Source organism: Mustelus asterias, chromosome 4, assembly GCF_964213995.1.
Source record: "Mustelus asterias chromosome 4, sMusAst1.hap1.1, whole genome shotgun sequence".
Classification (NCBI taxonomy): Eukaryota; Metazoa; Chordata; class Chondrichthyes; order Carcharhiniformes; family Triakidae; genus Mustelus; species Mustelus asterias.
Genome location: NC_135804.1, coordinates 76084265 through 76109315, shown reverse-complemented (window position 1 = coordinate 76109315; position 25051 = coordinate 76084265). Strand labels below are relative to the sequence as shown.

The 25051-nt window shown below is 44.0% G+C and overlaps 1 protein-coding gene across 1 annotated transcript in view; it reads right to left on the bottom strand.

The window, feature by feature from the left end:
* The window catches only part of LOC144493129 (gamma-aminobutyric acid receptor subunit gamma-4-like), a 465743-nt gene that overhangs the window by 350236 nt on the left and 90456 nt on the right, over nt 1-25051 (bottom strand). The window contains exon 3 of the mRNA XM_078212032.1: nt 1968-2035. Within this exon, the coding sequence (XP_078068158.1) occupies nt 1968-2035 (68 nt within the window). The remainder of the gene's footprint in view (nt 1-1967; nt 2036-25051) is intronic.

Genomic DNA, 25051 nt, shown 5'->3' with positions numbered 1-25051 from the left:
TGTATATTTTCTATCTGTATTAGACCTTCCAAAATGCATTACCTCACGTTTGCATTATCTCAAAATGCAAAATGCATTACCTCACATCTAGTCTGGTTGGAATTCATGTGGAGAGCTGCAAGACTCATCAAACATTAAATGCTGTAAACAAGTGTCGGCAGTGGTTTATTGATTGGCCTTCCAACCTCAGAATTATATAACTGCCAATACAAATCTTATGTGTGTGTGAGAGAGAGAGAGACTCTGTATCATGAATTGATGTTACTCCAGTAGGCTGGACAGTGAATGGGAGACTAAGACAACAATCATTTTACCAATGTTAATTAAGCCAAACAATTCTTCCCTGGGCTGATGATGCAAAACTGGCACTTTTAATGATGTGTTTAATGGTGTCCACTACTCCTAACATATCATTTGTGGTGAGAGGGAGCTAGTCAATGATGATTTCCATCACTCTCACTAGCCCTATGGAAATAATGGGTCACATACCACCCTGCTGTTATTTTTAAGTTGAATTTCAAATTAAATTTGCTACAGAAAAATAGGGTTGGTACTTCAATTTTTAACATTGTTAATGCAATGCCACTCAATCTGCCTGACCGAGAAAGGAAACATTTAAAACTGTTATATACAAACATACAGATTAGCAGGAGTATAGGCCACTCACCCCACACCCTCAAGTCTGCTCCTCCATTCAATAAGATCATGGCTGATTTGATTGTAACCTCAACTCCACAGTCCTGGCTACCTCCAATAACTTTTAAAGTTTAATTTTAAAGTTTAAAATTTATTTATTTGTGTCACAAGTAGGCTTACATTAACACTACAATGAAATTACTGTGAAAGTCCCCCTAGGCGCTTGTTTGTGTACACTGGGGGGGGGAATTTAGCATGGCCAATGCACCTAACCAGCATGTCTTTTGGACTATGGCGGGAAACCAGAGCACCCGGAGGAAACTCACCCAGAGACGGGGAGAATGTCCGGACTCCACACAGACAGTCACCCAAGCCAGGAATTGAACCCGGGTCCCTGGAGCTGTGAGGGAGCAGTACTAACCACTGTGCCACTTCACCCCCTTATTAATGAATAATCTATCTGGCTCTGCCTTAAAAACAAAGACTCTGCTTCCACTGCCTTTTGAGGAAGAGAGCTCCAATGACTCATGACCCTCAGAGAAAAACAAATGCTCATCTCTGTCTTAAATGGGCGACCCCCTAATTTTAAACGGTGACCCCTGTTCTAGATTCCCCAATAAGAGAAACATTCTTTCCCCACCCTGTCAAGACCCCTCAGGTTCTCAAATGTTTCAAATCAAGTCACCTTTTCTAAACTCCAGCAGATACAAGCCTCAGCTGTCCAACCTTTGCTCGCAAGACAATCCACCAACCCATTTACATTCTTCCTTAAATAAAGAGATGAATATTGTGTACAATACTTTATATGTGGTCTCACCAATGCCCTGCACAACTGAAGCATCACCTCCCTAATTGTGTATTCAATCTTATTATTTTAAAAATACACCTTTCTGTCTATTTGATAATCCTATTCTCTATTTGATAATCCAATCTTGTTTTTCCTCCTACTTTTCTCTGACTCAAATTGTCTCTGTCTCTATTGCTCTGAAGCTTCTTTCTCAATCCTTAAATCTCATTGATGAAGGTGTTGATCTGTTGGTCCCATTATTCATCAGACTCACACTTCCAGGTATCGTGCATGGGGAAACATTTTCAAATCGGTAGATGCAGATACAAGTCAAAAATTGCACATAAGAAGATATCTAATATCAGCAAGATGTTACATTATAAATTTGCTCTGTGACTATTGAGGTCAGGGCAAATACTGTACCTGGACACTGTCTGATCCACACTGAGTACAGAGCAGGCACTGGACACTGTCTGAATCCAGGTTGAGTACAAGAACATTGCTTAGTAAACAACTTCCACACACTTTTGCATGTTTCACTTACCATTTGAATAACAGATACTGGGCCAATGCTGTTCACATAAATGTCCACATCAATAACAATTGGTTTGACTGAAAAATAAAAATACATCGAGTACCGCAATTAGCAAATGTAACAGTTATATGTTAACATGCCTTCAATATACATACTATGGAAAATTACAGAAATTCTTTTTTTAAATTTGAATTAGTGACATATTCACAACTCATTTTGAATTTGAAGGTCAGTGTGTCTGATCCACACTGAGTCCAGAGCAGGCACTGTGGACACTGTCTGAATCCAGGTTGAGTACAAGAACATTGCTTAGTAAACAACTTCCACACACTTTTGCATGTTTCACTTACCATTTGAATAACAGATTAATATACTGCTCAAAGAATTGAGCATACAACCCAGACACTGCAGTACTGAGAGAGTGCCACACTGCCCGAAGTACCAACCTTCAAGATGAAATCTTGAAACAGATGTTTCATTTGCCTCCCAGGGGTGGATGTGAATCATCCCATGGCACCATGAGAGGAAGAATGGAGGAGGTCTGTTTGCTGCCCTTGTCAAAATGTATCCCTCAACAAACCTGACCAAAATAAATTTATTGGTGATCCCCACATTTACTATTTTGTGAGATCTTGCTGTGCACAAGAGGCTGTTGAATTTGCTTTCAAAGTTCATACTTCAGGAACAACTGATCGGCTATAGAAGGCTTTGGCTATGCTGAAGATGTGATAGGTTCTATTAAAATACAAATTATTTCTATAATAAAAACAAATTACTGCGGATGCTGGAATCTGAAGCAAAAACAGAAAATGCTGGAAAATCTCAGCTCTCTTGAGTGCCTACGACACTCCAGAGAAAAAAGTCCCAGTCTATCCAGCCTCTCCTTATAACTCAAACCATCAAGTCTGGTAGCATCCTCATAAATCTTTTCTGCACTCTTTCTAGTTTAATAATATCCTTTCTATAATATTTTCTATAATAGGGTGACCAGAACTGTACGCAGTATTCCAAGTGTGGCATTACCAATGTCTTGTACAACTTCAACAAGACATCCCAACTCCTGTATTCAATGTTTCTGACCAATGAAACCAAGCATGCCGAATGCCTCCTTCACCACCCTGTCCACCTGTGGCTCCACTTTCAATGAGCTATGAACAGATACCCCTAGATCTCTTTGTTCTATAATTCTCCCCAATGCCCTAAACACCATCTACCAGGTACACGGTACCTGCTCTTGCAACTCGGCCAACGTTGTCTACCTGATACGCTGCAGGAAAGGATGTCCCGAGGCATGGTACATTGGGGAAACCATGCAGGCGCTACGACAACGGATGAATGAACACCGCTCGACAATCACCAGGCAAGACTGTTCTCTTCCTGTGGGGGAGCACTTCAGCAGTCACGGGCATTCGGCCTCTGATCTTCGGGTAAGCGTTCTCCAAGGCGGCCTTCACAACACACGACAGCGCAGAGTCGCTGAGCAGAAACTGATAGCCAAGTTCCGCACACATGAGGACTGCCTAAACCGGGATCTTGGATTTATGTCACATTATCAGTAACCCCCACAGCTTGCCTCCTGGACTTGCAGAATTTCACTAGCTGTTCTGTCTGGAGACAATACACACCTCTTTAACCTGTGTTTAATGTTCCCTCCACCCACATTGTCTGTACATTTAAGATCTGGCTGGTTGTAGGATTCGCATTCTAATCAGTACTCTGCAACTTGATTCTGTCTGTTTGCACTGTTTGAGAGCAGATTTCCACTCCATCTGATGAAGGAGCAGTGCTCCGAAAGCTTATGGTATTTGCTACCAAATAAACCTGTTGGACTTTAACCTGGTGTTGTGAGACTTCTTACTATCTCATAGAAGACAGAGGGTGGTGGTGGATGGAAAATTTTCAGACTGGAGACCAGTTACCAGTGGTGTACCATAAGGATCAGTGCTGCATCCTCTGCTGTTTGTGATTTTTATAAATGACTTGGAGGAGGGGGCTGAAGGGTGGATCAGTAAATTTGCTGATGTTCATATCCACAGATCTCTGAAGGTTGCCACTCAAGTGGATAGAGCCGTGAAGAAGGTCTATAGTGTGTTAGCGTTTATTAACAGGGGGTTTGAATTTAAGAGCAGTGGGGTTATGCTGCAACTGTACAGGACCTTGGTGAGACCACATTTGGAATATTGTGTGCAGTTCTGGTCATCTCACTATCAGAAGGATGTGGAAGCACTGGAAAGAGTGCAAAGGAGATTTAACAGGATGCTGCCTGGTTTGGAGGGTAGGTCTTATGAGGAAAGGTTGAGGGAGGTAGGCCTTTTCTCTTTAGAGCGGAGGAGGTTGAGAGGCGACTTAATAGAGGGTTATAAGATGATGTGGGGGATAGATAGAGTGGACGTTCAGAGACTATTTCCTCGGGTGGATGTAGCTGTTTCTAGGGGGCAAATATAAGGTTCATGGTGGGAGATATAGGAGGGATGTACGAGGTAGGTTCTTTACTCAGAGTGGTTGGGGTGTGGAATGGACTGCCTGCTGTGATAGTGGAGTCGGACACTTTAGGAACGTTCAAGCGGTTATTGGATAGGCACATGGAGCACACTAGAATGATAGGGAGTGGGATGGCTTGATCTTGGTTTCGGAAAAGGTTCGGCACAACATCGTGGGCTGAAGGGCCTGTACTGTGCTGTACTGTTCTATGTTCTATGTTCTATTAATTAAGTAAGTTCTGCCCTGGTTCGACTGACCAAAATGCGTCACCTCGCATTTATCTAAATTAAACTCCATCTGCCATTCGTCAGCCCACTGGCCCAATTGATCAAGGTCCCATTGCAATCCTAGATAACCTTCTTCACTGTCCACTATGCCACCAATCTTGGTGTCATCTGCAAATTTACTAACCATGCCTACTAAATTCTCATCCAAACCATTAATACAAATGACAAATAACAGCGGACCCAGCAGTGATCCCTCAGGCACACCGCTGGTACAGGCCTCCAGTTGAAAAACAACCTTCTACATTACATCACATTAACCATGACATACATTAACCAGCCTTTCACCCATTTCCAGTAAGAGGCTGATTGCACCGGAAATCTGGCTGCTGGAAAATCCCGCCGGTCGCAAAAACCTGCGCCATTCGCGATAGTTGCTTTACGCCCAATTTTTACGGCATTTTTCCACCGCAAAATGGGCGTAAAGCAGCGGTAAAATACCACCCCTGGTGTCTAATCTGAAGTTTATTTTGTGCTCATTGACCATAATATCTGTGGGATTTTCACAGTAACCTCATTGCACTGTTAATGTAAGCCTACTTGTAACACTAATAAATAAACTCATTCCCATTTAATCCTGTAATTTATCCCAAGAATGGCATGTTTTTATCTTCCTCTTCATCAACTTCTTGGATGGAACATGTTCTTAATTGTTTCTCCTTTAATTATTTTGTTAGGAATTTTTTACTGATATACGAAAGAGTCTAGAACCTGGGCTACATTTCAAAATAAGGGGGAAGCCACTTCGGACCATGATGAAGAGAAATTTATTTTTGCAGAGGATTGTGAATCTTTGGAATTCTCCAACCCAGAGGATCGTGGAAGCTCAATCATTGAGTATGTTTAAGGTAGGGCTCGATAAATTCCTGATCAACAAGAGCATAAAGGGTTATGGGGATAGTGTGTGTAAAAGTGTCCAATCAGCCATGATCATAATGAATGGTGCAGCAAGCTTGAGGGGCTGAGTGGCCTACTGCTGTTCCTATGTAAAATGGCCTCTCTTCTTGCAGGAATGGCACTCTGGACTTTCTTCACACCCTTGCAGCCTTCTCCGGCCACAGTGAGAACACTGAGTAATGGCAGCGACCTTCACCTTTTCCTTGTTTTGTTTGCTGCTAAGTAAATGTGTTACACACTACTGTTTCAACTGTTTTTCTCCATATGAATTCTTTTTCACCTCAAATAAACATTTGATTTTGTTTTCTGACCTCTGATTGCCTTGTTTTCTGAACAGCCTTTGATTGGAGATCATCCCGCAATTGCAGAATATCTGATAAAATCTCTCTAAGACTCCTACAACAATGCAATCCCAACTTAATTCATCTTTCAAGGCTTCTTATTTGCAATTCTCATCCAATCAATAGCAATTATTAATGAAGGAATCTATGCTGTCTCCTAGTTTTGCGTGCATCTATTAAATTTTGCTCTCTCTATAATTGTGTTTCTTTGTGGACTAAAATAAATATCAAAAGCTTTTATAGCTTCTTCAGAAGTCAGTGTGTCTTCATTTATGCCCTGTTTGACCATTATGTTATCTGTATTACTACCTATGGCATTGAGTAATGTACTGACCTGTTACTTGCTATTCCTCTCTGCTAATCGTGATGCTGCTTGTACCTGGTAAAACTGCAATGTAAGAAGTCTCACAACATCAGGTTAAAGTCCAACAGGTTTATTTGGAAGCAAAATCCACTAGCTTTCGGAGCGCTGCTCCTTCGTCAGGTAAGTGGGAGTTCTATTCACAAACAGGGCATATAAAGACACAAACTCAGTTTACACAATAATGGTTGGAATGCGAATCTTTATAGGTAATCAAATCTTAAGGGTGCAGACAATATGAATGGAGAGAGCGTTAAGCACAGGTTAAAGAGATGTGTATTGTCTCCAGACAGGACAGTTAGTGAGATTTTGCAAGTCCAGGCAAGTCGTGGGGGTCACAGATAATGTGACATGAACCCAAGATCCCGGTTGAGGCCATCCTCATGTGTGCGGAACCTGGCTATCAGTTTCTGCTCAGCGACTCTGCGTTGTCGTGTGTCATGAAGGCCGCCTTGGAGAACGCTTACCCGAAGATCAGAGGCCGAATGCCCGTGATCGCTGAAGTGTTACCCAACAGGAAGAGAACACTTGCTTGGTGATTGTCGAGCGGTGTTCATTCATCCGTTGTCATAGCATCTGCATGGTCTCCCCAATGTACCATGCCTCAGGACATCCTTTCCTGCAGTAGGCCATCTAGCCCCTCGAGTCTGCCCCGCCATTCAATAAGCCATGATCTTATTGAATGGCGGGGCAGGCTCGAGGGGCTAGATGGCCTACTCCTGCTCCTATTTCTTTCTTATGTTCTTATGCAGCGTATCAGGTAGACAACATTGGCCGAGTTGCAAGAGTATGTACCGTGTACCAGGTGGATGGTGTTCTCACGTGAGATGATGGCATCCGTGTCGATGATCCGGCACGTCTTGCAGAGGTTGCTGTGGCAGGGTTGTGTGGTGTCGTGGTCACTGTTCTCCTGAAGGCTGGGTAGTTTGCTGCGGACAATGGTCTGTTTGAGGTTGTGCGGTTGTTTGAAGGCAAGAAGTGGGGGTGTGGGGATGGCCTTGGCGAGATGTTCGTCTTCATCAATGAAACTGCAATGCCCATTCTTGGCTTGACTTGGGCCTTCCACATGTTCCAAAAGTAAAGTTTTGTCCATGGCTTTTCTGAACTTCAGTTAAAGATTTTCCTGTGCTATCCATGTGCCACATTTGTTTCTCCTATTGCCTGTTGCAGTCACTGGGCTCTTCACTGATTGCTTCTTTCGTTGTGTTTCGTTGTGGTCACCTCCTGTGACCATGTGGGTTAGATGAGGTTTTCCTTGGTCTGAATTTACAGTCACCGTGGCTGGAGGCAAGGCTGCTGATAAATTCTACCTTCTACTGAACTACAAAGCTCTACGTAAAACTTTCGCTCTCCATGCTCTGTTATCATCATTATGTAAACTCGATGTTTAAATATTTAACATTCACCTTTTATATGACAAAGACTGGTTCCAGGAATGAGGAACTTCAGTTATGGAAATAGACTGGAGAAGTTGGGGCTGTTTTCCTTGAAGAGAAGGTTGTAAAGAGATTTGTTGGCGGTGTTCAATATCATGTGGGGACTGGTCAGAGTAGATAGAGAGGAATTGTTCCCACTCATGAAAGGATTGAGAATGAGAGGACACAGATTTAAAGTACTTGGCAAAAGAAATAAAACCAATGCGAGAGAAAATGTTTTCATACAGTGAGCGGTTAAGGTCTGGAACATACTAGTTGAGGTGAAGGCAGGTTGAATCGAGGCGTTCAAACTATTACCTGAAAAGAGAGAATATGCATGTTCATAGATGGGAGAATGGTATTAAGAACATAAGAACATAAGAAATAGGAGCAGGAGTAGGCCATCTAGCCCCTCGAGCCTGCCCCGCCATTCAATAAGATCATGGCTGATCTGACGTGGATCAGTACCACTTACCCGCCTGATCCCCATAACCCTTAATTCCCTTACCGATCAGGAATCCATCCATCCGCGCTTTAAACATATTCAGCGAGGTAGCCTCCACCACCTCAGTGGGCAGAGAATTCCAGAGATTCACCACCCTCTGGGAGAAGAAGTTCCTCCTCAACTCTGTCTTAAACCGACCCCCCTTTATTTTGAGGCTGTGTCCTCTAGTTTTAACTTCCTTACTAAGTGGAAAGAATCTCTCCGCCTCCACCCTATCCAGCCCCCGCATTATCTTATAAGTCTCCATAAGATCCCCCCTCATCCTTCTAAACTCCAACGAGTACAAACCCAATCTCCTCAGCCTCTCCTCATAATCCAAACCCTTCATCTCCGGTATCAACCTGGTGAACCTTCTCTGCACTCCCTCCAATGCCAATATATCCTTCCTCATATAAGGGGACCAATACTGCACACAGTATTCCAGCTGCGGCCTCACCAATGCCCTGTACAGGTGCATCAAGACATCCCTGCTTTTATATTCTATCCCCTTCGCAATATAGGCCAACATCCCATTTGCCTTCTTGACCACTTGTTGTACCTGCAGACTGGGCTTTTGCGTCTCATGCACAAGGACCCCCAGGTCCCTTTGCACGGTAGCATGTTTTAATTTGTTTCCATTGAGATAGTAATCCCATTTGTTATTATTTCCTCCAAAGTGTATAACTTCGCATTTCTCAACGTTATACTCCATTTGCCATATCCTCGCCCACTCACTCAGCCTGTCCAAATCTCTCTGCAGATCTTCTCCGTCCTCCACACGATTCACTTTTCCACTTATCTTTGTGTCGTCTGCAAACTTCGTTACCCTACACTCCGTCCCCTCCTCCAGATCATCTATATAAATGGTAAACAGTTGCGGCCTGAGTACCGATCCCTGCGGCACGCCACTAGTTACCTTCCTCCAACCGGAAAAACACCCATTTATTCCGACTCTTTGCTTCCTGTCGGATAGCCAGTCCCCAATCCACTTTAACACACTACCCCCAACTCCATGTGCCCTAATCTTCTTCAGCAGCCTTTTATGGGGCACCTTATCAAACGCCTTTTGGAAATCCAAAAACACCGCATCCACCGGTTCTCCTCCATCAACCGCCCTAGTCACATCTTCATAAAAATCCAACATGTTCGTCAAGCACGACTTTCCCCTCATGAATCCATGCTGCGTCTGATTGATCGAACCATTTCTATCCAGATGCCCTGCTATCTCCTCTTTAATAATGGATTCCAGCATTTTCCCTACTACAGACGTTAAGCTGACCGGCCTATAGTTACCCGCCTTTTGTCTCCTTCCTTTTTTAAACAGCGGCGTAACATTAGCCGTTTTCCAATCAACCGGCACTACCCCAGAATGCAACGAGTTTTGATAAATAATCACTAACGCATCCACTATTACCTCTGACATTTCTTTCAATACCCTGGGATGCATTCCATCCGGACCCGGGGACTTGTCCACCTTCAGTCCCATTAGTCTACCCAGCACTGCCTCTCTGGTAACATTAATCGTATTAAGTATTTCTCCTGCTGCCAACCCTCTATCGTTAATATTTGGCAAACTATTTGTGTCCTCCACCGTGAAGACCGACACAAAAAACTTATTTAAAGACTCAGCCATATCCTCATTTCCCACTATTAACTCCCCCCTCTCGTCCTCCAAGGGTCCAACATTCACTCTAGCCACTCTATTCCTTTTTATATATTTATAAAAACTTTTACTATCATTTTTTATATTAATTGCTAGCCTAGCTTCATAGTCTATCCTTCCTTTCTTTATCGCTTTCTTAGTCTCTCTTTGTTGTTTCTTAAATTTTTCCCAATCACTTGTTTCTCCACTATTTTTGGCCACTCTGTACGCAGCTGTTTTTATTTTAATACTCTCCTTTATTTCCTTCGTTATCCACGGCTGGTTCTCCCTTTTCTTACAATCCTTGTTTTTTGCTGGAATATATTTTTGCTGAGAACTGAAAAGGATCTCCTTAAAAATCCTCCACTGTTCCTCAGCTATCCTACCTGCCAGCCTGCTCTCCCAGTCTACCTTAGCCAATTCATCCCTCATCCTATCATATTTCCCTCTGTTCAAACAGAGGACACTGGTTTGAGACCAAACTTTCTCCTCTTCTATCTGAATCAGAAATTCGACCATATTGTGGTCACTAGACCCAAGAGGGTCCTTCACAATAAGATCCTTAATTCTACCTACCTCGTTACACAATACCAGATCCACAATACCAGATCCAAAATAGTATTAAGGGAATTGCTCATTCAGAGAGCCAGTGTAAACATAGAAAGATAGAAATTAGAAGCAGGGGTATACCATTCAGCCCTTCAACCCTGCTCGACCAGCCGTTTTGATCATGGCTGATCATCGAATTCAATATCCTGAACCTCCCCTTCCTCTCATATCCCTTGATCCTATTAGGCCCAAGAGCAATATCTAATTTCTTCTTGAAATCAGACAACATTTTGGCCTCAACTACTTTCTGTGGTAGTGAATTCCACACATTCACCACTTTCTTCGTGAAGAAATTTCTCCTCATCTCAGTTCTAAAAGGTTTACCCCTAATCCACAAACTATGACCTCTAGTTCTGGCTCCCCCACCATTGGGAACATTATTTCTGAATTTACCTTGTCGAACCCTGTTAGAACTTTATAAGTTTCTATGAGATCTCCTCTCGCTCTTCTGAACTCCAGTGAATATAATCTTAACCGACTTAGTCTCTCCTTATATGACAGACCTGCCATCCCAGAAATTAGCCTGGGTAAATCTTCGCTGTACTCACTCTATAGCAAGGACAACCTTCCTCAGACAAAGAGGCACAATACTTCATGTGTGGCCTCACCAATACTCTATACAATTGCAATAAAACATCCCTATCCCTCTACTCAAATCCTCTCGCTATGAAGACCAACATACCATTTGCCTTCTTTACTGCCTTCTGTACCTGCACACTTACTTTCAGCGACTGATGCACGAGGACTCCAAGGTCTTGCTGAGTATCCACCTCTCTCAATTTACACTGATTCAAGTAATAATCTGTCTTCCTATTATTGCTACCAAGTGGATAACCTCACATTGATCCACATTATACTGCATCTGCCATGCACATGCCCACATACTCAGCCTATCCAAATCACACTGAAGCACCTCTGCATTCTCCTCACAGCTCACCCTCCCACCAAACTGTATCAACTGCAAATCTGGAAGTAATACATTCTGTTCCCTCTTCCAAGTCATTAATATATAATGTGAACAGTTGGAGTCCTAGCATAGACCCCTGCAGAACCCTACCAGTCACTGACTGCCAATCAGATAAGGACCCATTTATGCCAACTCATGTTCTGCACTGTAACAGTTCTGTGATTGTGTGAATTATTCAATCAGATCCCTCTCCTAATCTCTGCTCCTTGGCTCAACATCTGTTTCACTTACTATGCATTGCCTGGAGACATCTTTTATCTTAGAGGTTCTAATATAAAACATTATTATTCTGCTAATCCAGCTACCTCAGGCAAAGCTATCTCAGGCCTCCTCACCCACACCGACCCTCCAAAACTCCATTCTGACCCTCCTCACTCCGACCCTCCTCCCCCTCACTCTGACCCTTACCCCAACCCTCCTCATCCCAATGGCAGAACCCTTAGGAGTATTGATAGGCAAAGGGATCTGAGTGTACAGGTACACAGGTCACTGAAAGTGGCAGTGCAGGTGGAGAAGGTAGTCAAGAAGACATACGGCATGCTTGCCTTCATCGGCCGGGGCATTGAGTTTAAAGATTGGCAAGTCATGTTGCAGCTTTATAGAACCTTAGTTCGGCCGCACTTGGAATATAGTGTTCAATTCTGGTTGCCACACTACCAGAAGGATGTTGAGGCTTTGGAGAGGGTACAGAGAAGATTTACCAGGATGTTGCCTGGTATGGAGAGCGTTAGCTGTGAGGAGAGATTGGAGAAACTTGGTTTGTTCTCACTGGAGCGATGGAGGTTGAGGGGAGACCTGATAGAAGTCTACAAGATTATGAGAGGCATGGACAGAGTGGATAGTCAGAAGCTTTTTCCCAGGGTGGAAGAGTCAATTACTAGGGGGCATAGGTTTAAGGTGCGAGGGGCAAGGTTTAAAGGAGATGTACGAGGCAGATTTTTTACACAGAGAGTCGTGGGTGCCTGGAACTCGTTGCCTGGGGAGGTAATGGTAGCGGATACGGTAGTGACTTTTAAGGGGAGTCTTGACAAGTACATGAATAGGATGGGAATAGAGGGATATGGTCCCCGGAAGGGTAGGCAGTTTTAGTTAAGTCGGGCAGCATGGTCGGTGCAGGCTTGGAGGGCCGAAGGGCCTGTTCCTGCGCTGTAATTTTCTTTGTATTTTGTTCTTGTTCTCAGCAGCAATGGATTATTACACTGGCAGCCACTCAACAAACTGGAAGATTGCAACATCATGAAAATCTAACCCAGCAAAGTAGTAATTCCCCTTCTGACAATCACCAATACATTGATGGAAGGACTCAGTGATACTGACTGGCTAATCTATTCAGTGATGCTCAGTTTGATTTTCACCAGAAATACCAGGTTTCACAGCTCAGCGTTCTTGAAGTGATTCGTATCCCCCTCACTCCGACCCGCATCACCCTCGCTCTGACCCACGTCACCTACACCTTGACCCTTCACACCGTCAGTCTGACCTTCCCCATCCTGAGCCTCCCCACTCTCACTCTGCCCCTCTTCACTTTCGCCCAAGCCTCCTCACCCACACCGACCCTCCAAAACTCCATTCTGACCCTCCTCACTCCGACTCTCCTCCCCCTCACTCTGACCTTTACCCCAACCCTCCTCATCCCAATCCTCCTCAACCTCACTCTGACTCTCACCCCAACTCCCACTCTCCTCGTCTCACCCCATCCTCTTCATCCTCAATCTGACCCTCCCACTTTAAACCATCCTCACACTCACTCTGACCCTCATCAGGACCCACCCCACACTCACATGCAATCTCCTCAGTCTCACTCTACCCTCCTCATCCCCAATCTGATGTCCTTCACTTTGACCTCCTCACCCTTACTCCGACCCTCTGGACCCCAACCTTCCTCACCCTCGGCCAATCCTCCTCAGACTCACAGGACCCTCGTCACCTTCAGTCCAACCCACTTCACCCTCATCCCCCTCAGTCAAAGGCTCCTCACACTCACTACAAACCTTCTCACCACGACTTTTCACAACCTGGCTCTGACACTCCTCATTCTGGTGCTCTGCACTCTCATCTGGCCCTTCTGACCCCTCACTCCAAACACCCTCACCCAACACACTTCGCTCTAACTCTGACTCTCTTCTCCCTCTCTCCGACCCTCATCACCTTCAGTCCAACCCCCCTCAGCTTCATCCTCCTCACCCCGACACTCCTCACCTTCACCGTGATACTCCACACTCTTATCTGACCCATCTGACCCCCACCCTTCTCACCCTCATTCCGATCCACCTCATCCTCATCTGACACACCTCGGCCTAACTCTGACCCTCCTCACCTTCAATCTGATCCTCATAACCTTCAGACCAATCCTCCTCAGCCTCACTCTCCTCACCCTCACTCTGAACCTTCTCACCCCGACATTTCACACCCTCACTCTGACCCTTCTGCCCCCATGCACTGACAGGGTGAGTGGGCCCTGATTGGTCACAGGGTGAGTGGGCCCTGATTGGTCACAGGGTGAGTGGGCCCTGATTGGTCACAGGGTGAGTGGGTCCTGATTGGTCACAGGGTGAGTGGGTCCTGATTGGTCACATTGATTTCTGTCAAGCCCCATCAGTTTTGAAATCCAGGCACCTTGAATAACCAATCATCAGACTGGTCTCCACTGCAGCTCCTGAAAATGATAGTCATCTCTTACTGAAAATCAATATGTGGTGGTTGGGAATGTTAATCTTTATTTCTAGCTGAACAATTATATCAATGTGGACTAAGTCTTATGAGCCTTATGAGGATAGGCTGAGGGAGCTCGGTCTTTTCTCCTTGGAGAGATGTAGGATGAGAGGAGACCTAATAGAGGTATATAAGATGTTGAGAGGCATAGATCGGGTGGACTCTCAGAGGCTTTTTCCCAGGGTGGAAATGTCTGCTACGAGACGACACAGGTTTAAGGTGCTGGGGGTTAGGTACAGGGGAAATGTTCGGAGGAAGTTATTCACACAGAGGGTGGTGGGCAAGTGGAATCGGCTGCCGTCAGTGGTGGAGGCAAACTCAATAGGGTCTTTTAAGAGACTCCTGGATGAGTACATGGGACTTAATAGGATGGAGGGTTATAGGTAGGTCTAAAAGGTAGGGATATGTTCGGCACAACTTGTGGGGCCGAAGGGTCTGTTTTGTGCTGTAGTTTTCTATGTTTCTATGTTTCTAAGTGATCCTAAACACTCCAGCACAGTCAGTACAACTCTTGTCTGTTCTAACTGAGAAGTGATGTGGAGATGCCGGCGTTGGACTGGGGTGAACATGGTAAGAAGTCTCACAACACCAGGTTAAAGTCCAACAGGTTTATTTGGTAGCAAATACCATAAGCTTTCGGAGCACTGCTCCTTCACATTGCTTTCATTGCTCCGCATTGCTCCACCCACATTGTCTGTACCTTTAAGACCTGGCTGGCTGTAGGATTCGCATTCTAATCAGTATTCTGCAACTTGATTTTGTCTGTTTGCACTGTTTGAGAGCAGATTTCCACTCCATCTGACGAAGGAGCAGTGCTCCGAAAGCTTATGGTATTTGCTACCAAATAAACCTGTTGGACTTTAACCTGGTGTTGTGAGACTTCTTACCTAATTGAGAAGGTGCAGTCTTTGAGATTACAACAATAATATTTATTTCCTTGGGTGGGATAATGTAAAGTGAGCATGGGGGACTGAGGGGGCCGGAAAGCATATCAGTGGCGACTTTGCATGATCTGTGCTAAACTACCCCACAGCAAGAAAGCAGACTAATGCAGTTGGAGTGGGATATCATCCCTCATTGGGGTGAAAGTCCCTCCTCTGGAATTCGATTGGCCAACACATTCATTGTTGCAACAGTGCCAGGAAGGCATCAGTGACAGCTGCCAGGACTGAGTGTGAAGGGAGAAGCCCAATGCCTGGGATTCCCAGAGCTGGTCATTCGGGGTCTTGGGTCAGAATGGTGTGGGTGTGTCAGAGAGATAGGGAGCGGGGGTGGGAGAGTAGTGGGGTTTGGATTTGAGGGAGCGAGTGAGTGTGTGGGTTGGAAAGAAGGGGAGGTAGGAATTACAAAGTTTTACAGTATAAATAGAGCACACAGTACTCTAGCTGTGGCGTAACACACATTTTATTCAGCTCCGTCATAATCTCCTTGCTCTTATATTCTATGCCTCAACTAATAAAGGCAAGTATACCATATTTCTTCTTAACTATCATAGCTCCCTGTACTGCACACGGAGATCCCTCTGATCCTCTGCATTTCCTAGTGTCCTACTGTTCATTGTCTATCCCCTTGCCTTGTTAGTCCTCCCAAAACAAATCACCTCACACTTTTCAGGATTAAATTCCATTTGCCACCATTCTGTCCATCTAACAAGCCTGTAATCTAAGGCTTTCCTCCTCATTATTTACGACACCATTAATATTTGTGTTATGTGTGAACTTAGATCTTGCCTCCTACATTCACATCTAGATCATTAATGTACAATATAAACACCAAGCAGAGCACCACTGGACACAGGCTTCCAGTCATAAAAATGTACTATACTCCTTATACACCTCTGACTGTGTGGCCAAATTCCACTCCAACTCCATTTTCAAATTTGCTGATGGCATCACTGTTGTGAGTCAGATCTCAAACAATGATGAGACAGAGTATAGGAAAGAGGTAGAGAATCTGTTGCAATGGTGCAATGACGATAATCTTTCCCCCAATGTCAGCAGAACGAAGGAGATAGTCATCAACTTCAGGAAATATAGTGGATGACATGCCTCTGTCTACATCTACAGTTACAAAGTGGAGATGGTCAAGAGCAAGTTTCTAGGTGTTCAGATCACCAACAATCTGTCCTGATCTCTCCATATCGACGCTACAGTTAAGAAAGCCCACCAACACCTCTACTTTCTCAGAAGACTAAGGAAATTTGGCATGTCCACTACAACTCTCACCCATTTTTACAGATGCACCATAGAAAGCATCCTTTCTGGATGTATCATAGCTCGGTATGCCTCCTGTTCTGACCAAGACTGCAAGAAACTACGAAGGGTTGTGAATGTAGCTCAGTCCATCACGCAAACCAGCCTCCCATTCATTGACTCTGTCTATAGTTCCCGCTGCCTCGGGAAAGCAGCTAGCATAATCAAGGACCCCACACACCATGGACATACTCTCATCCACTTTCTTCCATCAGGAAAAGGATACAAAGATCTGAAAGCACGTACCAACAGACTCTAAAACAGCTTCTTCCCTGCTGCCATCAGACTTTTGAATGGTCCTATCGTATATTAAGTTGATCTTTCTCTACACCCTATCTGTAACTGCAGCACTATATTCTGCACCCTATCTATGTTTGTCTCTATAGCATGCAAGAAACAATTCTTTTCATTGTATCTCAATAAATGTGAAAATAATAAATCAAATCAAATCAAAATACAGGCTTTGATAATCACTGTCTGCCTCCTACCACTAAGTTAATTTTGGATCCCATGTGGTCTTACTTTGTGTATCTGTTTCCCATGTGGGATCATGTCAATAGCCTTACTAAAGTCCATGTAGACAACATTAACTGCACTACCCTCAACTATACACCGAGTCACCTCATTGGAAAATTCATTCAAATGTTTTAAACTTGATCTCCCTTTGACAAAGCCATGCTGATTATCCTTGATTAATCCTTGCCTCTGCAAGTGGAGATTAATTCTATCCTTTAGATTTTTTTCCAATTATTTTCCTACCACTGATGTTAGACTCACGAGCACGTAATTACTTGCTTTTTCCCTACTTCACTTCTTGAATAATGGTACCACATTATCTGTGCTCCAATCCTCTGGTATCTCTCTTGTAATGATGTGGACATGCCAGCGTTGGACTGGGGTAAACACAGTAAGGAGTCTAATGACACCAGGTTAAAGTCCAACAGGTTTATTTGGTAGCAAATGCCACTAGCTTTCGGAGCGCTGCTTCTTCGTCAGGTGAGTGGGAGATCTGCTCATAAACAGCAAACAGGGCATATAAAGACACAAACTCAATTTACAGAATAATGAATAATGATTGGAATGAGAGTCTTTACAGCTAATCAAGTCTTAAAGGTACAGACAATGTGATCGGAGAGAGCATTAGCACAGGTTAAAGAGATGTGTATTGTCTCCAGACAGGACAGCCAGTGAGACTTTGCAAGTCCAGGCACGTTGTGGGGGTTACAGATAGTGTGACATGAACCCAAGATCCCGGTTGAGGCCGTCCTCATGTGTGCGGAACCTGGCTATGACAACGGATGAATGAACACCACTCGACAATCACCAGGCAAGACTGTTCTCTTCCTGTTGGGGAGCACTTCAGCGGTCACGGGCATTCGGCCTCTGATATTTGGGTAAGCATTCTCCAAGGCGGCCTTCACGACACACGACAGCGCAGAGTCGCTGAGCAGAGACTGATAGCCAGGTTCCACACACACGAGGACGGCCTCAACCGGGATCTTGGGTTCATGTCACACTATCTGTAACTCCCACAGCTTGCCTGGACTTGCAAAGTCTCACTGGCTGTCCTGTCTGGAGACAATACACATCTCTTTAACCTATGCTAATGCTCTCTCCACTCACCTTGTCTGTACCTTTAAGACTTGATTAGCTGTAAAGACTCGCGTTCCAATCATTATTCGTTATTCTGTAAATTGAGTTTGTGTCTCTATATGCCCTGTTTGCTGTTTATGAGCAGATCTCGCACTCACCTGACAAAGGAGCAGCGCTCCGAATGCCAGTGGCATTTGCTACCAAATAAACCTGTTGGACTTTAACCTGGTGTTGTTAGAGTCCTTACTGTATCTCTCTTGTAGCCAGAGAGGATTTAAAAATAACATCAGAGCCCCTGCAATCTCCTCCCTTGCCTCACACAGCAGCCTAGGATACACCTCATCTGGGCCTGGGAATTGATCCACTTTTAAGCCTATTAAAACCTCTTCCTTCTGTTCAATTATATCACAGTCTCCCTTCCTGCTTTTTATACCTACATGATCCTTCTGCATAGTGAACACAGATGTAAAATATTCATTTAATACCTCATTTGGCTCCACACAAAGGTTGCCACTTGGTCCCTAATGGGCCCTACTCTTTCCCTGGTTATCTTTTTTCTCTTACTATACTAATAAGACACCTTGGGATTTTCCTTTATTTTGGCCAGCAGTGTTTTTTTATGCCGCCTCTTCATTCTCCTCTATATTCTTTTTTAAGTACCCCCCCCCCCACCCCACCCCACCCCCCAGCATTTCCTGTACTTCTCCAGGGAATGCACTATTTTCAGCCCCCTGTACCTACCATGAGCCTCCTTTTTTTCTCTTATCCAATCCTGTATATCGTTTGACATCCAGGGTTCTCTGGGACCAACAAGTCTGAAGGGCAACCCCTGAAAAGTGATCCTCCCCCAGTTCCTTCCCACCCTTTAAACATTTCTTGAAAAAGACCGCTTTCTGCTCTTGCCCTGCTGCCACGCCTAATGTAATATGGTATGGGCAGCATATTATCAAGTTTAATAAGCTTGGTAACAAGCACAATTGACCCTTAATTGTTCATTGCAATATGGTGGGTGGGATGCTGATTTTTGCACTTGCCCACCCCCCTGTCTCTTCGAGGTGATCTCAGGGGTGGATGGGAAGGTGGTGGGATGGGTGCCCCCCACTGGGGACATGTAAAATCCACCACATTGTCTGCCCTCTCAGGTAAATGTAAAAGATCACATGACACTATTCTAAGAGAAACAGTGGAGTTTTCCCTTGTGTTCTTATCAATACTTATCCCACAATCAACATCACAAAAGCAGATTATCAGGGTTCTTGTAGTATGCAAATTAGCTGCCATATTTCCTACATTGCAACAGTGGCCACACTTCAGAAGCACTTCATAGATTGTAAAAAATTTTGCAATGTCCTGAGGTTGTGAAAGGCACTATATAAATGCAAGTCTTTTTGTCTGAACGTGTGACCAGGACAAGCTAGAATACTTAATGAGTTAACTGTATTAATCTTTATTAAGCAGCAGAGGACAGCACTTTGGCACAGTGGTTAGCACTGCTGCCTCACAATGCCAGGAACCTGGGTTTGATTCCTGGCCTTGAGTGACTGTCTGTGCGGAGTCTGCACGTTCTCCCTGTGTCTGCGTGGGTTTCCTCCCACAGTCTAAAAGATGTGCTGGTTAGGTGCATTGGCCATGCTAAATTCTCCCTCAGTATATCCAAACAGGTGCCTGAGTGTGGTGGCTAGGGGATTTTCACAGTAACTTCACTGCAGTGTTAATGTAAGCATTTTTTTATTCATTTGTGGGACATGGGCATCGCTGGCTGGCCGGCACTTATTGCCCATCCCTAGTTGCCCTTGAGAAGGTGGTGCTGAGCTGCCTTCTTGAATTGTTGCAGTCCATGTTCTGTGGGTTAACCCACAGTGCCGTTAGGGAGAGAATTCCAGGATTTTGACCCAGCGACTGCAAAGGAATGGCGATATATTTCCAAGTCAGGATGGTGAGTGGCTTGGAGGGGAACTTGCAGTTGGTGGTGTTCCCATTTAGCTGCTGCCCTTGTCCTTCTAGATGGAAGTGGTCGTGGGTTTGGAAGGTGCTGACTAAAGATCTTTGGTGAATTGCTGCAGTGCATCTTGTAGATAGTTCACACTGCTGATACTGAGCATCGGTGGTAGAGGGATTGAATGTTTGTAGATGTGATGCCAATTAAGGAGGCTGCTTTGTCCTGGATGGTGTCAAGCTTCTTGAGTGTTGTTGGAGCTGCACCCATCCAAGCAAGTGGGGAGTATTTCATCACACTCCTGGCTTGTGCCTTGCAGATGGTGGATAGGCTCTGGGGAGTCAGGAGGTGAGTTACTCGCCACAATATTCCTAGCCTCTGACCTGCTCTTGTAGCCACTGTGTTTATGTGGTGAGTCCAGTTGAGTTTCTGGTCAATGGTAACCCCAAGGATGTTGACAGTGGGGGTTCAGTGATGGTTACACTATTGAATGTTAAGGGGCGGTGGTTAGAGTGTTTCTTATTGGTGATGGTCATTGCCTGGCATTTGTGTGGCACGAATGTTACTTGTCACTTGTCAGCCCAAGCTGGATATTGTCCAGATATTGTTGCATTTGAACATGGACTGCTTCAGTATCTGAGGAGTCGTGAACGGTGCTGAACATTGTGCAATCTTCGACAAACATCCCCACTTCTAACCTTATGATGGATGGAAGGTCATTGATGAAGCAGCTGAAGATTGTTGGGCTGAGGACACTATCCTGAGGGACTCCTGTAGAGATGTCCTGCAACTGAGATGACTGGTAAATTTTTCTCTCTGATTTTGTTTCTAAAGCCAATGTTATACAGACCAGCCTCTGGTTATGAACACAGAGTGTGCAGCCCTTTTTGAATAAGGGTGTCACATGTGCCTTTCTGCAATCATCTGACACCATTCCCTTATCTGGAAGATTGGAAAACTGGAAGCCCTTCTGCTATCTCCATCCCATTTCCTTCAGCAACCTGGAACGCAAACCATTTGGTCCAGGTGACTTATCTATTCTAACCTAGCCAGCCTTTCCAGTACCATAATGTAACCACAACCACAATCATCTTCCTATGTACCAGGTCTCCAACCAGCGGAAAGTTTGTCCCCTGACACCCATTGATTCCAGTTTCACTGGGGTTCCTTGATGGCACACTCGGTCAAGGGCTGTCGCTCTCACCTCACCACTGGAATTTAGCTCTTTTTCCCATGTTTGAACCAAGGCTGTAACATCAAACTGAAATGTGATTAAAGCGTACTGATAAAAAATAATTTAAAAAAATGATAAATCAGGAAGCATGAAAATAGTAGAAGCCATATGCATAACATCAACATTATGGTACTGGAAAGGCTGGCTCGGTTAGAATAGATAAGTCACCTGGACCAGATGGTTTGCGTTCCAGTATTGCATGCAGTTCTGGTCACCACACTTTCGGAAGGATGTGAGGGTCCTTGAGCAGGTGTGGGTGGGGGTTAAGGTGGAGAAGCTGGGACTGTTCTCATTGGAGCAAAGGGTATTGAGGGGAGATTTGATAGAGGTATGCAAGATTACGATTGGCTAAAGTAAACTAAGAAAAGGTGTTCCCATTGGCTGGTAGTACAAGGACACGGGGACACAGATTTCAGGATTTAGGCAGGGGATGTGGCCCGCTGGGCACCGCAGGGACTGGGGTGTATTATCGACCTCTTAAAACTTCAAACTAAAATGTGATTAAAGTTTCCTTTCTACTTTGTCTTTTGTTTCAGGTGATTCCCTTCTTTTTGGAAGCTGCCCCTTTTAATTTGCCCCTCAATTAATTTAATTGTTTTGCCAAAAAAGATTGGCAGGGGATGTGGGGGGAAATGGAAAACTTTCTGCAGCAAGTGGCAACGACCAGAAGCAATCAATGATTTCAAAGGAAGCGGGCATGAACTACCAGTGTTGGCCATGTGTGCTGGCACTAACTTTAAATCCTGTTACTGCTTTGGTCAATGAAGGAGAATGAGGTGAAGACTGGGCTTGTGATGCAGGGAGCTTTCATGCAACTGAAATTCCCCACACGGTGCCTTTAGCCAATTGGTAATGAGGTCACATTCCAGAAATCTCATCTGGTTAATTAAGAAGCTTATTACATCTGACAGGTGTTTTGAACAAATGAGGAAAAAAAATTGCATATGCCAGCATGAAAGCATTCAAAAGAAACTAACAGATTGTGACCAATTCAATGTCTTTCTGAGTCTCTTTAACAGGAAGCAGTGTTCAAAATAAAAACAGAACACGCTGGAAATATAGTGAGACTGGTAGCATTTTTGAAGAGAAATTGGAACAGAGTTAGCTGTTAAAGCACCTTTCTCCATCCCCTCCACTCCAAATATTAATATATCCATGAGAAGTATTAATTCTGTCATGGGATAATCCAAGTATCGATTATGGGAATGGACTCCTCTGCAGTGGGACTCCATGGAAAAGAGAATGCATTTCTGAAGACCTCTTATCTCAACATCTGAAAATCAGTCTCAGTTGCCAAATGTAATCAATGTTATCATTGCTGAATAACTAGCTAGGAGCAGGAATGAAGGCTGTGAATTTCTTTAGCTAAGCTCCCACGCCATTGCTTCAAATCCACTGATAGTCCAGCAGAAACTCCACTCATGCATCCAAAGTACAAGGACAGAGCGGAAACAACTCTGACAACATTTCCAGCAAAAGTGTCTGTAGCAATGAATAATGTCATTGAATTTGTTGGTGAAGTAACAGAGAAGGTAGATTAAAAGGTATTGTCTATAAAACTCTGCTTAAGCCTCCAATGCAGTATTGCACCCAATTCTGGTCACCACACTTTAGGAAGGATGTGAGGTGAGCAGGTGTGGGTGAGGGTTAAGGTGGAGAAGCTGGGACTGTTCTCATTGGAGCAAAGGATATTGAGGGGAGATTTGATAGAGGTATGCAAGATTACGATTGGCTAAAGTAAACAAAGAAAAGGTGTTCCAATTGGCTGGTAGTACAAGGACTCGGGGACACAGATTTCAGGATTTCGGCAAGGGATGTGGCCCGCTGGGCACTGCAGGGACTGGGGTGTATTATCGACCTCTTAAAACATCAAACTAAGATGTGATTAAAGTTTCCTTTCTACTTTGTCTTTTGTTTCAGGCGGTTCTCTTCTTTTTGGGAGCTGCCCCTTTTAATTTGTCCCTCAATTAATTTAATTATTTTGCAAAAAAAGTACCCATTGAGAATGAATTGTGGACTATTTAATCTCAGGTTATTCATGCAAACATGTTGCTTAAGGGAAGACCAGTTGGGCAATCTAGAAATTTCCATATAATTGTGATGCCATCAGCACTAGCTGAATTATATTCCACCACAATGAGACCTCTTGACCCGGTATACCCCCCACTCTACCATTACTATCAAACAATGGGATCAACCCTGGTTCAATGAAGGAGGGTATGCCAGGAATAGCCCCACGCATAACTACAGATTAGGTTGGGACTTTATTCCTTGGAGCGTAGAAGATTGAGGGGAGATTTGATAGAGGTGTATAAGATTTTGATGGGTATAGATAGAGTGAATGCAAGCAGGCTTTTTCCACTGAGGCTAGGGGAGAAAAAAACCAGAGGGCATGGGTTAAGGGTGAAAGGAGAAAAGTTTAAAGGGAATATTAGGGGGGGACTTCTTCACGCAGAGAGTGGTGGGAGTGTGGAATGAGCTGCCGGATAAAGTGGTAAATGCTTTTAACATGTTTAACATGTTGCGTAAACTTTTAACATTTTAACATTTAAGAAAAACTTGGACGGGTTCATGGATGAGAGGAGTGTGGAGGGATATGGTCCAAGTGCAGGTCAGTGGGACTAGGCAAAAAATGGTTCGGCACAGACAAGAAGGGCCAAAAGGCCTGTTTCTGAGCTATAATTTTATATGGTTCTATGGTACAGATGAGATGCTGTCAGGAAGCAGAGTTTGTTTTAAGTAAATTATTTTTGGGAACATTTCACCCAAAGTATGGATTTAAATTAGTTTAATTTTGTAATTTTTGTAAGAAAGCGTAAAACTCCAGTTAGATGCATGCTAAACAAAAGTGTTTGCATGTTTTGATTTCATTTTAAATTGTGATTAGAGAGTTTAAAACACGAAAAGCAAACATACCTTCAAGAAGGACTGAATGTTTGCTTAGCCAAAGTTCCCACAGTCTGAAAGACGTGCTGGTTAGGTGCATTGACCCGAACAGGTGCTGGACTGTGGCTATTAGGGGAATTTCACAGTAACTTCATTGCAGTGTTAATGTAAGCCTTACTTGTGACTAATAAATAAACTTTAACTTTTAACTTTAAGCAACCGGGGGCCACCTTTAAGTTAGAAAAACCTTTTGAGTTTAGTTTTAACTGGATCCAAGGTAGTAGGAGCTTAGCACCCACAGAGGAAACAGCTTTGGCAGAAGCAGAACAGTGGAGTAATAGGAAGAGAGCAAGTCCCAGGAACTAAAGAACAAATAGTTTCAGAAACCAAGGAATGAAAAGAGAAGTCCCAGGAAGACTGAAGTCAAAAGAACAACAGGAGCTGGAATTGAAACAAGGTACTGTTCATTGAAGTTAAAGACAGAGCTGAAAAATGCAGTCCTGGTGAAGTTTGCCAGCGAGACACCAACAATCTGATGTAATCCTAAATTTGGTAATATCTTATTACAGCTTGTGAAGCAATAGTGTTCTGGTGGTGACTGGGTACCTGGGAGATTGTGTGAAAGTTTGAATACATTTGGCAGATCAAGGCAGAGGAATACTGAAAGGGGGATTGGAAATCCCTGAAGTAGATCCTTGCTGAAAAAGCTGAGGGAAAGCATTGTTTGGAAGAAAATTCTAAGATATGTCTTTTTTTTCGAGAATATAGTTTAGAAAGCACGCATGTAAAATGGACAATAGAGGGAAATTATGCATGGAGCCACAGGAAGTTGGTGGGACCCTAAATGAGTACATTGTATTGGTATTCACCAAGGAGAAGGACCTGATGGATATTAAGGTCAGGGATAGGTATGTGAACGCCCTAGAGAATGTCAATATATCGAAGGAGGAAGTGTTGGGTATCCTAAATTGCATTAAAATAGACAAGTCTCCGGGGCCA